Here is a 17,178-nt window from a genome sequence, read left to right as displayed (position 1 = left end):
TTCTCAGAATCCGATGTACTTTTCCCCAAGCAAGTATCTTTACGGCCAAGCCTATGCAGTACTATCGGCAGTGAAACACATTGATAGATTGAAACTCCAAAAGGCTGTAATATTTACCGACTCTTTAAGCGTTGTTAAGCGTTAATGATGCCGCAAAAACATAAACACCCTGTATTTTCAACCTCTACTCACTGATCTGCTCTGCTTATGCATCTAACAGCAAATCATAATATGCTGGGTGCCTGGGCATAGAGACATTGAGGGTAATGTTCTGCCGACCCAATGGCCGCATCATAACATCGCACGCTATTAATCTTACAACTGCTGTCCCTGTAACAGATTTGAAACCTTTCTTGCGTAAGAAACTGCGAAGCCACTGGCAACGCTTGTGGGATGCGGAAACAAATAATAGCTCACTGATAAAGCCACAGTTAGGTTTCTGGCCCTCTGCATCGAAACACGGCGAACTGACGTCCTATTCTGTCGTCTCAGAATAGGACATACATATGGTACTCACAACTTTCTATTGAGTGTAATGATCCTCCAACCTGTGGTAGATGGGCGAGAGGCTCACCGTCCTCCACGTCCTCTTGCAGTGTCGGGAAGCCGAAAGAGAAAGAAAGAAACATTTTCGCTTAGCATATCGCTATTGTATCCCTCTCCATCCTGCTATGTTTCTCGGTAAAGAACCGCTTTTTGACACCAACGCAGTCCTCGCATTCTTGAAAGATGTTGTGCTACATGTACACATAATTAGTCATTGCCATATCTATTACGTATTGATTTTACGCACTTTACAGCGACTGTTTTTAGGCCCTTTACAGCCATGTCACTTTTTGTTCATATAGTCCACTATTCATGTACACTAACAGCCATTACCATCGTCTTGGCGCTCTTTGGCCACGTCTGGCCCTGCGCCAATAAACCCAATCAATCATCATCATCGAGTTGAACTCGTGAACATGCGCGGCAGCAGCAGCCCTGTGTCATCGCATCCAGCGGCATAAGCGTCAATATGACCGTCCGACTCGTTCACCTACATGACCCGACGACGTAGAGTTTCAGCGCCATTTTTTGCCTTTCCAAAACGTCCAGTGCGCTGCTGTGTGACGATTTTGCGAAGGTTCCTCGCTGCGGAGACAGCGTGGCGGGCATATATGCTTTCCGAGCACAGGCTGCGGAGGAAAGTTCGTGCGATCGCTTCGGCTCTCTCCTGTTTCAAGCGCTGCTCGTCCACCGCGCCCCAGCCTCAGGCCAGGCCCGGCGTCGTCATCGGAGTACTGGGCCCTGCGAGCACCTGGGGGTTCACCCGCACCAACCAACCTGCGCAGGCAAAGTGGTCACATTATATTCGAAGACTCAGAATGGACGTCGGGCTGCCTTCCTGTGCAACAGGGCCGAAAGCAGTTTTCGCAGTTACACAGTACCGCTGCACTGCACGGGCAAGAGGTAAGGAGTTACTTCGCCAAAACGGACTGCCTCGGCCGTCCGAACGACCACCTCTCCGGGCGGAAAATGATTTGGCTCCGTACTGCGTGAGAAAAAGCGTAGACATATGGCTGTTGAAGTAGATGACCGGCGACTTGTTTCCACTATCAGAGCGCACGCCATCGCCGACTGGCGGAACTACCCCCGTAAGGTCGCGAGAGACGACTGCTGGCGCGACCTCCACTCGGTGGCAGCGGGTAGACAGCGCAAATTGACGAGTTCCTTCTTCGCGCGAGCAAAAGTGCAATCGAAGCCGCCTAATGACGGGCGACAACTTTCCGCCGAGCCGCGAAAATTATGGCGGTGTTAAAGATTGTGGCCCAGGTGTCTTCTGCATGTTTTGCGCGACCAGAGGGGTGCTGCGGCTTTTCATGGTCGCCGACGAAAGCGGCGATGCTAGGCGCCATTATCGCAGCCAATGTTCAACCGGGAACCATTATTCATAGTGACGAATTGGCCGCATACAAATGTATCCCAAATTAGTGGATGCTAACGGGGCTATGCCTCAATCTGCATTGGGAGACCGTAAACCACAGCGGGAACTTTGTGGTCCCCATCACGGCCGTTCACACGCAAAAAATAGTTATTGTCAAAAAGTGAAGCGCCACCTCGTCAGCGATGGGTACAGGGTATCTGCACCGATGCTGGAGTCCCACCTGGGATGGATGTGGTGGCACTCAACGGCCACGTGCGCTGCAAAGCCACTTTTTTGCGTTTGCACGAAGCCACGGGTCGCTCGGGCTACCCAGTATAAAGACTCTTTCCTGCTGTTGTTAGAAGCCATCGCTCGACGCTTGCCAGTATGAAGGTGCATCGCAAAGTAAAATAAAGTAAAGCGTAGTTTTCTGACCCTTGTATGAGTGCTTTCCTGCATTCCTGAGTAACTTACACGGTAAGCGTGCGGCAAACACTTATTAGCTAGCCGACGCTCACTTCGTCTCGCAGCTGGGGCAGCAGGGGTGCCTTGATGTGCGGGCGCGCATCGAGGCACCCTAACGCGCAGCCTTTTTTTCTTTGCGCGAGCAACGAGCGATCTGTTTAAAATCCCGGTGTGAAAACCAGGTGCACACCAATCTGTGCTCGGAAATGGGAGCGCAAGCACGTAGCGAGCCGCATTAATCTAATCTGGAGGTAAGAGAAGGGCAACGAGCGATCTGTTGATAGCAAAGTGAGAAATCATGCGCATATGAATCGGTGCTCGAAAATGCTAGCGCAAGCACGTAGCGAGCCGCGCCAATCGAATCCAGAGAAAAAAAAAAAGAGGGCGAGTGTCCTTTCGTTGTATAACACGAAACATATTAAACTACAATTTAGTCTAATACACATTCAGTGTACATCTTGTTATCTTTAACACGCTTACAACCCACGTTGATGTGACTAATATTAATGTACTAAATGCATTTATTTTATAACTTGCTTGTACCTGTAATGCACTCGGTGGAACGAGAAACAAGTGAAGGAAGAGCTCGTGAAGATCCTGAGTTTCCCCAAACTCGGCGCATCCCGCATAGCACCCCAGTATAACAGAGCTCACATTGGTTGTGGAGTTCGTGCTACAATAAATTGAAAGGTACATGAAAGGGGAACAGGCCATGTAAGTGCTATTGAATGACAATTACTTCCATTAGGTAGCGAACAGAGACTGGGCAACCGAGAAACTTTAGCGGACAGGCTACCAGTCTTCAAAGTACAAGGTATCAAAGTGGCTTCCCAGATAGATTGGAACGCAGCACCTACTAGCTACCGCTTTTGCCAAGGACAATGTGCTGCAGACGTGGCGAACACGCATAGGCTAGGGGAACGGTGACTAAAAACATTCTTAACACTTTTTTCACACGCACAAGGCGAGTGCCCCTTTGTCGACGTAGGCGCTACGTCTTTACCCAGTACACACTAGCACGAAGATGAAAATACGAATTACCCAATGCAAGCTTCCATCGTGAAAACGCTAGCAGTAGTAATTGGTTGTAAATTTTAAACAAAATTATGAAGGAAAACAAGGGAAATTACTGGTGCCAGCGCTGTACCTCACTAGCTACATTTGCTGACACTTGAACGGCGGTTGCCAGTGCGGGTGAAGTTGAGCTAGGTGGCCGGATAGGTAAACTAGGGCGAAGGGAGCTATAAAATAATGTTCAATGTGACAAACATAAATAATAAATAAATAAATAAATAAATAAATAAATAAATAAATAAATAAATAAAATATTTACAATAAAATAAAAGCGGCTACGTCAACATGAAACACTACAGTTCGCATGTGCTCTAATTTCAATGAAGTATTTGTTCACCCCGCCCTATACACTGACACTGTTTAGGCATTGGCAATGGAAAAGAAGCTCCTAAGTTAACTAACAGTCAGAAATCACAAACGATACGTTGACCTTGACGGGGCGAGCTACTGCTTCGAAGAAAAGAGGTGGCAAGTGCCTAAAACATCACAGGTGAGAAAAAGAAAGACGAAGTTATTATGGCAAGAACCTTCCCTGCTGATGCAACTGCCACGGTGGCTTAGCGGCAATTAGATGATGAGTGCGAATATTAGATTGTACTTCAAGGTCAGTCATCTTCGGTTCACATGTCTTAGCGAAGCCAGCAGTAAATACGTAAATTCTCGCGGCACTCACGTAGGAACATTTCGCTGTAATGTCTGGGATGCCGCCAAATTCTTACTACGGCCAAACACCGCTGATAGGTCAGTAACTGAAACAGTATTGGCTTGAGAATTACATGGGGTCGGACTGGCAGCCTTTAGTCAGACCTTCGTTGTATCAAAGTTTCTGCAAATTAAATAATAGGTGTTATAAGTTAAATGACAGAGATTGTGCTGAACGCACTCACACGGGAATCAGTGCTGCGCAAAGCAAAATATTTAAAACTATAGTCATCATACATGTCTGCGTATACAGAAGATCCCGCTATGAGGTAAAAGATGCTGTTTCGAATCTCACCTCTGTCAAAATTTTCATTTTCACTGAAGAGGCCCCGAACCAGGTGAGACTGAAATTCGCGCGTAGTTCAATACGTGTCTTCATATCGCGATATATTAGCTGGCGCGGAAAATATGTCTCGTGCGGCATATTCCAAACGGAGCGACGTGTGCCGCGACTGCCTCGTTAATTTGGAGATCGCGGGAGGCCGCACGTGGCTGACGCGTGGGCGCGATTCACAGCAGCTGCCGCAGACAGACATCCGTTCATGCAGCGCTCTGTTTCCATACATGTTATCAGTGGACACGCTCGCCGAATGCCATCGGTGAACAGACGACGCTACGCTACTCTTGCTCCATCTCGTAGTGGTCGCAGCCGCAGACCCCGTATTGCGCAGCACTACGATTTTCTTCTCACGCTTTCGCCATAGCCTCCTCCTCCGGTTTCCTTCTCGAGCTCTCTTCGTTCTCACCGTCTTTCATCCTCGCTGCGCTCCGCGTTGGCTCTTTCATCTTTCGCTGTGCTTGGTCGCTCGGCTACGCCGAGAGACCCCGAGGCACGCCGACGTTCAATGCAAGAATGGGCGCCAAGAGCTACGCTCTAATAAAATATCACGGAGCACGGCATTCAGCCGCTGCCAGCATGACGTGGGATGATGTGTGCGCGCGATTAAACCACCCAGCCGCTGCTTGCGACAAAAGAGCAATGATACGCTTCCGTTTATAAAAATACCAGGTGCGCTTGCACAGACTGAACCTCTTAAATCGCTTTTAAACACGATAGTCTTTCTTGAGCTACCTAAACGCGAAAAGCTTCCTCTGTCTGTCTGTCTATCACTCGATTCAACCGCCCGGCGAAAACCGATTCAACCCGTTGAATCGTCGTAGCTTGGTTGTAACCAACCTAACCACCAAGCTACTACGATTGCTGGTTGTAACCAATAGCTTAGTTTGTAACCAACCAAGCTACTGCCACTGGTGGTACGGAGTCATACACGTCAGCATTTTCCAGCGCAAAGGAAACCTCAGGCCTATGTGAGGCAAAATATTTGTACACAACTGCAATCCCCAGCGTTCAGTTAATTAAGAATACACAGAGGACTGGTTGTACGTTATTAAATGAAAAATTCAACGCGTTAGAAATGGTGTCGAAAAGACGACATCAGCCACGACACACCTCGTGACAGGGAACTCAGAGCGGAAGCGAGTGCCCAGCTGCCGCACGGCGGGACGATGTACGCGTCAGAAATTGTGTCGAAGAGACGCTACGCGTTAAAACAAGCCGACTGAAGCCGCGGCTCTGTAGCCGGTTTTAAGACATAGTAATAAAAGGCCAACAGATGTCGCGCAGGGCTACGCGGGAAAGTTGAATTGAATTCAGCAAAACCTCCATTGCATCCATCATGGGAGGAATGAAAGGGGAGGGGAAGAGCGTGAGGTGCGAGAGGGAGGGAGGAGAAGGTGTTACGTTACGAAGGTGTTTCGACGTCATTTGCAGCGAAGCAAGCAAATGTGCGGCAAATTTTTCGAGAGCTCCGTGGCGGCGCGAGAACATGTTTTTGTGCATTCTTTGAGCTTGCATCTGTTTTTTTTTTTCATTTGCAGATTTTTAGCCATTAAATGGTGATTTGCTAGGTTTCTTTTATTTCGTGTACGTGGGTGTGTTTCGTGTATATTTTATTTTGCAGGATAGTCAGAGCGTCCTTTCGTGTCACGTAATGGCACGAAAGTAGCCAATTTCGCGCGGAAATGGGCTACTTGCTCACGTTTCAACTCTACGAGGGGAAAAGCGCCCAAAGGCTCTTCACCGCACATTAGGGAAGTGTATTGTTCTTACGCTAGCAGATGGTATCCTGTCTACCGGGTCTCAGTTGTTTCGCAAGAGCTTTTTTACCTCCACGAACCTGTTCCAAGAATTTCGACACATGGACTGCGCAACTTGCTGTACAAACAGAAAAGACCTTCAACCTTAGGTGAAATTCGACATGATGGGCAGGGGATCACACTTGTGGCGAAGAAAGTGGGGCAGCATCATTCCCCACGCGTGGACGGACACAAAGAATGTCCACCGGATGTCTAACTACAACGAACGACACTGTCAAGTCCATGTCCAAAGCACGCTGCCGAATGGCAAAAAGAAATTGGTTGAATGTTCTCGGGTGGTCAAAAATTAAAACACCCAGACTCATGCACGCCATGTATCCAGACATGTACACTACAAGCAGATGCACATCCTGTGGCGAGGTTGCCACACTTAATCACATGTTATGGGAATGTCAGGACATAACAAACAATTCGGGCAGTGCCGACACCTCAGTATTCTACCGTCAGCCTCCGCTCGCGTTGGAAGAGCGCACTGCTCAGCTCGAATCCGACAGTACAACTCTGGGCCGTCCAGCGAGCCGAGGAAGACGCTTCGAGACAAGGTCTCGGAACCGCGTCCGCAAAGGGTGCCCAGCCCCACTAAAAATACGCCGCACTAAAATCTGATCGATTTGATAATAAAGTTTACGTTCTTCTTCTTCTGGATGGGTGCGTTCGGGAAGTTCGACCGAACAAGGAATGCATATCCTGCAGAGCAAAGATCTTAGCAGTGGGCGAGGTAGAATTTTCTAGCTTAATTCTTGACGCACTGTTGCTAAATCCATTTGTACAATACATCCACTGGCTCCGGAAGCTCGGCAGACAGCTTATCGTGAAAAGGAATTTCTGTAAGCCTCAGGCGACTGTTACCACCTTCATGAATAAGAAAGGAAATAGCAATGACATCGCGATGACCGGTGTTCCCGAAGAGAACCGGTTCTCCGGGAACAATAACCATGTAAACCTCAGAGGAACGCGATGCCGTTTCCGCTGCTGCTCAACCAACAAGAAAAAAGCCCCCACCAAGTACACATGCAACTGTGTGCAACTTTAAATTAGGTTAAATTATGGGTTTTACGTGCCAAAACCACGATCTGATTATGAGGCACGCCGTAGTGGGGGACTCCAAAAATTTAGACCACCTGGGGTTCTTAACGTGCACCTAAAGCTAATGTGCATGGGTGTTTTCGCATTTCACCCCCATGGAAATGCGGCCGCCGTGGCCGGGATTCGATCCCGCGACCTCGTGCTCAGCAGCCCAACACCATAGCCACTGACCAACCACGGCGGGTTGTGTGCAACTTTCAGCCATGTGCAAGCTCCTTCGCACCATTTCAGAATAGGTGAACTGCCTCAAGTGGACAGCGGGACATATGGGTTCCGCTTGATCAAAGTGAGTGACCAAATCGGACAGTGGGACATACAGGTCCCAATCCCTCTGAGCAAGAAAATGGGGCCCGGCATTCGGATTTGCTCTTTTTGCCATCAAGAAATGATAAATACCTCATTAAGAATGGTGAAACGAGATAACATTGGTTCCCTTGTTGTGTTCAAAAGAGGCGTTTGATGGGTAAGAATTATTTGGCTACTTCTCTTTGGAAATACGCCTGTAAGCGTGGCACGTTAGTTTCACTATATACTTATTGTGAGACGTCGACCGATGCGATGCCTATATTTCCGAGCAGTCGCCCGAGGCAGAGACGAAGCACCGCACGAGACAAAAGATGATGATGAGTCGTATGCACAGATGACGACGACGATATGCGCAAAATGCGCTCACACTAACTTCCCCCCCCCTTCAGGAAAGCGGTCAGCAAGACCGCAAGCTAGAAAGAGTAGGTACGGCGCATGTAGGGTTTCAGGCGAGATACGTGAACGATTTCCGTAGTGCGGCGGCGGTGGTCAGTAGCTGAGCTGACAGGATTGACGCGGTAGTTAACGGCCGAAGTTCTTTGCAAAACGGTGTAGGGGCCGAGATATCTGTGGAGAAATTTTTTTACAGAGCCCCGGTGCGCTAACATGTGTCCACAAAAGAACTTCGTCGCCTGGGCGGAACGAAGCAACGCGACGCGTCGCATGATAGCGAATTTTTCTTTTGTCCTGAATGGTAGCAGTGTTGGCGCGTGCAATTTCACGGCAGCGGGCGATGCGAGCAGCAAATTCTCCAGGAAGACACGCGGATGGAGCAGCAGGTGCTGAAAGGAGTGTAGTGTCCAAGACGAAAGACGGCGCACGATCGTACGCAAGGAAGAAGGGACTGTAATTGGTTGTACGTTGGACGGCAGTATTATACGCAAACGTCACGAAAGGTAGGATGGTGTTCCAGTTGGTGGGATCGGGTCGAACACACATTGACATCATGTCGGACAAAGTTCGATGAAAACGCTCTGTAAGACCATTTGTTTGCGGATGGTACGATGATGTGGTCTTATGGGTGGTGTCAGAGGCCTGGAGGACTTCACGAAGGACATGCGATAGGAACGTCTTGCCACGGTCACTCAGGAGGACACGAGGTGCGCCGTGGAGCAAAACGATACTGTGCATGAAAAACTCGGCGACTTCAGAGGCAGTACCAGAGCGAGGAGCAGCTGTCTCAGCGTACCGCGTTAGATGATCCACTGAGGTAAATATCCAGCGGTGACCAGCGGGCGTGAGTGGGACGGGTCCGTACAAGTCTATGCCCACAATTCGAAGGGGGTGGACGGGCATGGTAGAGGGTGCAGAGGACCGGCTGGAAGGGATGTCGAGCGTTTTCTATGTTGGCATGACGCGCAGGATCCAACGTATTTGGCGACAGAGGTGGAAAGGCCCGGCCAGAAACAACGCGTTTTGATGCGGTCGTAGGTCTTATGAAAGCCCAAGTGGCCAGCCTTCGCGTTGTCCTGAAATGCTTCTAATTCTTGGAGTCGAAGTGAGCGAGGTATGACTGGTACCCATCGGTTACCGGAAGGATGGTAGATTGATCGAAATAACGCTCCACCTTGAAGCTTAAAACGCGAAAGTTGTCGTCTTAAGCGACTGTTGGGGGGTCGTGCCAAGTCAGTCAGTCGGTCGATCAGCGTACGGCAGTATGGGTCAGTACGTGGAGTGAGACGAGGTCAGTAGACGGAAGAAAGTCAGCTGAGGCAACTGACTGACCCGGGCTACTGGGCGTGTGCTGAGGACGTGTGGCTATATGGTGACGTGCATACCGAAGGTGAAGCATGGGCTTTGGGGACAGCGGGCAGTGCGACAAAGCGTCGGCATCTTGATGTTGTTTGCCGGACCTATACGTGACAGTGAAGTCATATTCCTGCAAGCGCAGTACCCAACGCCGAGGCGTCCAGACACGTTTTTCAGGGACGACAACCAACAGAGAGCATGATGGTCGGTCACAACTGTGAAATGGCGGCCGTAGAGATAGGGTCGAAATTTTTGTATTGACCACACGATGGCGAGGCATTCCTGTTCTGTAATTGTGTAGTTGCGCTCAGCAGGAGAAAGAGCACGACTTGCATAAGCCACGACTTGCTCTTCGGACTTCTGATTCCGCTGCAGCAGGACAGCACCAATTACATGCCCATTGGCATCAGTGTGTAGAATAGTAGGGGCCGTGTGCATCGAAATGACGGAGCACGGGCCCTGACGTGAGAACTCGTTTGAGGGGTCCGGAAGGCGGCTTCACAGTCGTCCGACCACTACAAAGGACGCGCTCGAAGTCAGAAGTTTGTGTAGAGGAGCGGCGATGGTGGCGAAGTCACGGACAAAGCGGCGGAAGTAGGACGCCAGTCCTAGAAAGCTGCGGAGTTCTTTAAGTGCGGTTGGTGGCGAAAATTGCAGTACTGCAGCGATTTTATCCGGGATCAGGCTGGATGCCATGCTTACTGACGACGTGGCCCAATGCTTAATGCTTCGGCTTGCAAAGCGACACTTTTTAGTATTGAGTTGGGGACCAGCCTTTGCTAGACACGCAAAAACTTGGTTCTATACGTTGTAGGGGCTGGGAGAACCTGGACGAAAAGATGACAGTGTCATCCAAGTAACAAAGGCAGGTCTTCCATTTTAAGCCACGGATTACTGTATCTATCATACGTTCAAACGTAGGCTGGTGCATTGCACAGTCAAAAGGCATCACGTTAAATTCGAAAAGGCCATCAGGTGTAGCAAACGCAGCCTCTTGTTTTATACTGGCTCATGCATGGGAATCGCCAAATTCGGAGCGCAAGTCGAGGCTCGAGAAATACTCGGCCCTTGTAAGGTATCCAAATCATCGTCAATACGAGGCATTGGATAACATCCTTACGGGTAATTTGTTTAACGCCCCCTATAATCGATGCAAAAAGCGCACAGAACCATCCTTTTTTTAACAAGCACAACAGGAGAAGACCAAGGGCTGCTGAAGGCCTTTTAATGTTGCGTGGCAGCATGTCGTTCACTTGTTCTTTAGCTTTAGCACCGAAGGTGACACACGGTAAGGGCGACGGCGAATGATGCGACGGCCGTCTGTTTCAATTCGATGAGTAGTTACAGTGTTCTGACCCAGGCCCTCGCGAAGAAACGTCACAAACACGCTTCATGCTTCATTAAAATGGTGAGGAGTCGCATTGGTCTAGGCCGGATTGAGATGTGCACTCAAGGTGGCCTTAATAGCACTAGTGTGGCCTTCTGCGGGCGTACAATGCGCGGAAGATGTGGCAGGCGAAACAATGACGACACATACGGCGCAGCGTCGGCGAGCTTGGCGACAGTAGACCCTTTTCGGCAGTATTAGTGGCTCAGGAGTGGTATTAAAGGCTGTGAGGCTGGCATAGCCACTCGAGAACCTGACCAAGCAAGAAGCGATCGCGAGTCCTCGAGAAATGCAACGCTGAGAAGGTACAACCAATGCGTCTCCGTCGACAATGTCTGTTGACTCAACGGTAAGAATACGTTCTTCGTCTGGTTGGGATAAGAAAATCCGCTGCTGCAATAAGGTTGGGACACGGGAATCGAAAAACGGGATAAGTCTCGGTGTCGCTGATGTGAATCCTTGGGTCGCCGCACGAAATTAGTGCAGATGCAGCGGACAGGAAGTCCCATCCTAATATAATCTGATGAGCGCACGTCGAAAGCACCGCAAGTTGCACATGATGACGAATATCGTCTATCAGAATGCGAGCTGTGCACTGTCCGGTGGGAAAGATGGGAACGTCATTGGCACCACATAGGACCGGACCAACATACGGCGTTTGCACTTTTCGCAGACGAAAGCACAGTTCACGATGTATAACAGAAATAGCGGCTCCAGTATCTACAAGGGCGTCGACAGGAAACACTTCCACACAAACCGAGAGGAAATTGCGGAGCGAGCAGGAGGAATTGGGACTGTCCGACACGATGCAGTTCTCCTACAAAAACTGGAGCCTCTAGTTTTCCGAACGGGTGTCCCAACATGGGAAGCAGCGCGCAAGGGCGATGAGGAACGGCGGTAAGGTGAAGAGAGCGACGCGGGGCGAGCTGGATGCTTGAGCCATGTCTGGGAAGGTGAAGGAGAGCGACCAGCGGAGGTTGTGTATGGTCGGGAACGTAGAATCGGGCCCTGGTGTCCTGTCTCGCTCAAAGTTGGCGTAGCCTCGTTTCACCTAGGTGACGCCCGGGAACGTAGGAGTCAAACCTAGGTGCGCTGTCTCGCTCAAAGGTAGCATAGCCCGCCTCTCATCCTGCTGACGCAGACGGCGTCAGTAGCGAGAAATGTGGCCGCGAATACCGCAGTAGAAACAAACCGGGCGCGACGACCCCCATGGAGAGTAGTACGGCTGTGGAGGAGTAATCGCTGCCAGCGAAAGCTAGGGGGTCGCGGTAAGTTCGGCAGGGGAGACTGAACTGTCGAGGGAGGCCGGGAGGGCCATTTCAGCGTAACTTGGCGGACGAAATCGTCCAGTAGACTTTGTCTATTTGGGCGTTTGTCATCGACGCCAGTTCGTCCTTGATGATGTCACGCAGTCCAGAAGGAGCGGGGCGAACGGTTGCGTCGTAGTCCAGAAAGATGGCCGTGTTCCTCCCTGATGAGAGTGCGTATCAGGTCTCGCAGCTCAGCATCACGTTTAGACGAGGGTCGCAAGAGGCGCGTGGCAGGCGAATAGACTGGAGCGTGTCTAGACGTTGGCACGCCATGATATCACCAACGGTTTGGGTCTGCATGTATAGGACTCGTCCTGTTCTTGTATGCGCGTTGCCAGCTTCTGTTTCGCGACTTCGAAGCGTCCCGAGGACATGCCGAATATCTTGCGAAATTGCTGGTGAATGATGGCTAGTCCGAAAAGTCACTTTCCCGTGGTTAAAAAACCATGTCTTCGCAACTTCGGTTAAGTGAAAAGCGACATACCGCAAATTTGTGCGTGTCGTCTCAATGGTTGACGTCGCTGGCTCTGTTGTAGTGATCGAGCCAATCTTCCACGTCCGTCACCGCGGAGCCCGCAAAGACGGGAGGATCTGGTGTTGGTGTTCACCGTCCAGGTAGACCCAGCTGGCTCAGCAGAGGTGGTAGCAGCACTGTGGATGGGTTTGGTTTCTGCCATCACCGCGTTTGCGACCGGATCGGAGCTCCAGGGGATCGGGAAAGTAAGAGGACATGGGAATCGAAGCACACTCCACTTGTGAGACGTCGGCCGTTACGATGCCTTTATTTCCGAGCAGCCGCCGAGTCAGAGACGAAGCACCGCACGAGACAAAAGATGATGAGTCGTACGTACAAATGACAACGACGATATGCACAAATAGCGCTCACACAAGATGATGAGTCGTATGTACAGATGACGACGACGATATGCCCAAAATAGCGCTCACAATATATATATACTGTACATGTGTACAGTACACATGTACATGCTCTGGTATACACAGTATAGGTGCAAACCAGAGCTATGACACAACGGACGGCGAGGGACAAGGCTCGGCCCTAAGTGCTTCGCCCCTAAAATCAGCTCACTGAACACCATTAATTTCCCTGCTTACAAGACATCCCCCCGAAGAAAAGAGTGGGAAAAAAAGAAAAAAAAAAAAAAAAAACCAACATACACACCAGAGCCCCATGTACAGTACAGCCAATGCACCACTCGATAATACAATGGTTTAGTGCTTTCTACACCCATTAGCATGAGCCTGTGGTTCTTGAGATGATACAAGTTCTTTTGCATCGTAGTGTATTATGTGACATAGTTGGATAAACAATAACATCAATCTATATTCTCATGCCTTAAGCCATGCCACACTCGTGTCATTATTGTGTCTGGGTGGCATGCAATTACAACTTCTTTGTTGCCTCCACAACTGATACTTCTGATGTTTCTCACTTATGACAGAATGCACATGTACGCACCAGCAAGGCTCTTCACACTTATGAAGTTTCAAACTTATTTAATTGCCTTAGGTACTCCACGCTTCTTTTTTCTTCAGCTTTCCTTTTGAGAAAACTTGCTTGATGTTAGCTTTGACTAAACATGACGCTTGGTGAGCAGAATGCACACCAACTGATTTTGTCATTTGTGGTGCACAGGAGCGATTCAATTACCTCAACTAGGCTGCCACAATCCCATTCATAGTCAGGAAATCCTAAACCGCCGTCTTCGGAAAGCTCGATGTCTACAGAAACTGATGCTGCCAGTCTATCTTTAGTGGCGCAGATTTCTGAATGTAATATTTCGACCTGTGCTTCAGGCGAGTCTTTAGTTTTCGCACAGTCAGTTTCGCGCTGCTTCTTCAGAGACGGCGGCTCACTACTCTTGCTTTCACCCGTTTCTTCTCTTCGCACTTATAGCGGCTCTGTATCCCTGGGCTCAGAGGCTGTGGATGTTACTGCAGTCTCGCCTACCATTTCATTTCCATCCTTTGATTCACAGTGCTGCCATTTCCAAACGCCTTTTCGGAATAAGTACCGGCATTCAGTCGCACCGAGTTCAAGAAATCGTCAACTGATTTCGAAGCAGGTGCCGTTCGCCGCAGTCCCAACGCCAGCAAAGAACCTAGGCCGGCACCCACTCCTGAAGCTCGCTGACGCAGAGTACGGCTGTATTTTTGTTTCGTGCCAGCCTGATGAGTCCATGCACGAGCCTTGGGGGATCCGCCGAAGAGTTCAATAGCGCGCTGACAGTCGGGCCTGTTCAAGAGCTCGAGCAGTAGCGTTAAGTCCCAGTACGAGGTGGGGCTGCGTCTTCGAATCCCAGCTCCCAGTCATGTTTCGGAAGCGTTCCAGTAGCCGAGAGCGACACTCGTCGTCAACTGTCGGCCATCGCATCGAGACCGGTGCAGCTAGCAGGAGCTTTTTCCGTGCCTTCGGTGCCTTTGGCATTATCGTTTTTTCTCTTTTTTTTTTCCTCGGAACCTTATCTGACGACAGAGCGCAATAGCGCACGGCGGCTTACTAGTTGCAGGGAGCCATTCTGCAGTCACAGTGAAAAAGGAAAAGCTAAGTGAAAACCATCTCCTACATGGAACAGCTAAAAGGCATAACCACGGTTATTCTTACACCGTTGACATAACACGAACACGTGCGCAGGCGTTTGAGGAGTGCTTCAATGTTGCTGATCACGCCACAAAATTGCCTACAAACTTGAGCGGTGGTTGTGCTTTCTGCGGTCTATGGCTTAACTACATAGCTTAACCTCAACGCGTACACTAAACAGTAAGTTTGTAATGTACTATTACTATGTTTATTACATATTCTGCTTTTATAACAAATAAATTTTGCATGTTCTCGAACAATGTATTTTGGTCACGTGTTACCGGCTCTCTCTGGCTGCCTGCCTCGTTAACTGGCACGATTCAAAGTCGTAAAGTAGAAGAAGAAGCCAGGAAGCAGCTGCCTAGCCGTTATCGCCGTTCGTCGGTCCAACCGCTTGCGTTCCCATAGCCGCAAGACTGTTTTGCCGAGTTCTCTGCAGCTTTCGCTTACCATTGGTAAAGCCATGGCCACTGATGACAGTCAAGGCGCAGGATGCTCTGCAAATGCTGAAATCACAGAGAAAGATGAACAGGTGAGAGCGTCGCTCTTAGGCTTATCCCGAAATAACGGTTTCTTCAAAACAGTCAACTTATTCCTTTGAAAAGGGGATTTCACGCTGCTCACGGGCGTCATTCTCGACTTTTAATATTGCTGGCCTTGTCATCTTTCACGCGGGGCAGAGTTAGTTCAGTCGTCTAGCCTTTGACAGACCGAACGCGTAGTTGCGACGTTGCGTTCAGAGTTGAATGCCGTTACTTAAGTGATGTCGCCTGATACCATGCTGTTCTCTGTACTCCCACCAACTACTCCACAATAAGCTACTTGCTGAATTAAAAACCATGTCATTTATGTCTAACGTGCGCTTGGTCATTCTTTGTTCAGCAAGTTTGTAGTTTTTTGTTCGATTCGTTACTACTCAGTTGCTTCCGTTGGCAGCGACAAAATATTGGTATTGTGCTGTGGAATGGATTGAGGATTGTGCGGTGCGTACCCTGCTAGTGACGTTTTAGCCGTTTTATTCCAGCTTAAGTGACTTGGCACTCGACTAGAGCTAATAATGCCGTAGCATTTTTCCTGCGTGGAGTGCTACTTTGCGTAGCTGTGCGTTGAAACATTTTGCGCGAGTCAACTAGCATATTCTTGTCCTTTGGCGGCAGACGATGCGGAAAGCAGAACTGGAGGAAGAGGCGAAGTTCAAGTCCAAGTACCCGGCGAACACGAGGCCCGGAGGATCTCTATTCCTCCAGAAACGACTGAACAAAGGGGTGAGACTCGCACTGTACAGTTCTTCAGAAAGTAGGGCTGATTATGAAAGTTGGTGCATCCGTTAACTGTTGAAAGTGCACGAAATGCTTTTACATCTTGACATGAGAAAGGCCACTAAATTGCCTGTTGGCTGTGTATCAGTGCGTGTGTCAGGCCCGTAGCCGGGGGGGGGTCAAGGCCTCCACCCCCCCGAAATTTTTGATCTTTCCGTGCTTTACCGAAAATGATTACTGAATAATAGGTGCATTCCTCAAATAGTCGTGGCCTTAAGCAAGTGCCCCCCCCACCCCGAAAAAAATTCCTGGCTACGGGCCTGGTGTGTACTAAGTGCTGGCATTAAAATAACCATCAAAGAAAGAAACACCGACAGGTGCTGCAGTCCTTTACTTTCGTACATTAGTGCAAATGTGTTGAATTACACCCATCCAAAGCTTTGTGTCATATGGAGCCTGCAGATATTGTCTTGGCACCAGATACTTTGACTAGGATAAGTAGCTAAGCTCTAGGAAACCTTTTTTTTTTTTCACTAATGTGCATAATGCCACACTCATTTTGCCAGTTTGTAGTGGTTGTCGTGGGTGAACAGGAAGAAATACTCGTATAAGATTTGCAATGAAAAGAGTTGAAGACATGAAGATGTGCATTCTGAAATTTCAAGGACAAGAGACAATTGTTGGTGCAACTAAGTGCCAAAGATAAAGTGAGTGCAGACAAACCTGTGAGAATTGACATAAGACGAGTCTTAGCATTTTGTAAGCAGCAGTGTGAAGTTCATGCAGAAGCAGTGAGAGAAACACTGGAGCAACGACGACTTCAAGTTGAGTGCTTGCAACAAGAGCTAAATCAAGGCTGCAAAAAATCTGACTTTTGGACATGTCCAACAGAGAAAAATTAAGGCAGAGACCCCACCATAAGCTGCCAAGTAGAGGAACCATGTGCCAGATCAGTGGGTACATTTGATATGATATTGATCTAAAGGTATAATGCCAATAATGACCGGTTACTGCAGACACAAATTATATATCGGGCAAAATGAAATCGTGTATTCTTGCTAAACAGACGACGCTGTTGTAGGTTGAAGAATTAAACATTACTATCGGCTTACTCTACAATTTAGCAGACAGTTTCATGTATTTCAAAGCACTGCCACAGCATATGTGAAACAGCTAATGGC

At 49.1% G+C, this 17,178-nt stretch overlaps 2 protein-coding genes across 2 annotated transcripts in view; both read left to right on the top strand.

The window, feature by feature from the left end:
• LOC119440572 (collagen alpha-1(VII) chain) overlaps positions 1-17,178 on the top strand; it is a 267,441-nt gene that overhangs the window by 209,184 nt on the left and 41,079 nt on the right. The gene's annotated exons all lie outside the window — the stretch shown is intronic.
• The window catches only part of LOC119442145 (cAMP-regulated phosphoprotein 19), a 44,309-nt gene that overhangs the window by 24,559 nt on the left and 2,572 nt on the right, over positions 1-17,178 (top strand). The window contains exons 2-3 of the mRNA XM_037706897.2: positions 15,178-15,270; positions 15,896-16,003. Of these exons, the coding sequence (XP_037562825.1) occupies positions 15,202-15,270; positions 15,896-16,003 (177 nt within the window). The 5' untranslated portion in view covers positions 15,178-15,201. The remainder of the gene's footprint in view (positions 1-15,177; positions 15,271-15,895; positions 16,004-17,178) is intronic.

This window comes from Dermacentor silvarum, chromosome 2, assembly GCF_013339745.2.
Source record: "Dermacentor silvarum isolate Dsil-2018 chromosome 2, BIME_Dsil_1.4, whole genome shotgun sequence".
Taxonomy (NCBI): Eukaryota; Metazoa; Arthropoda; class Arachnida; order Ixodida; family Ixodidae; genus Dermacentor; species Dermacentor silvarum.
This window is presented reverse-complemented; position numbering and strand designations above follow the sequence as displayed.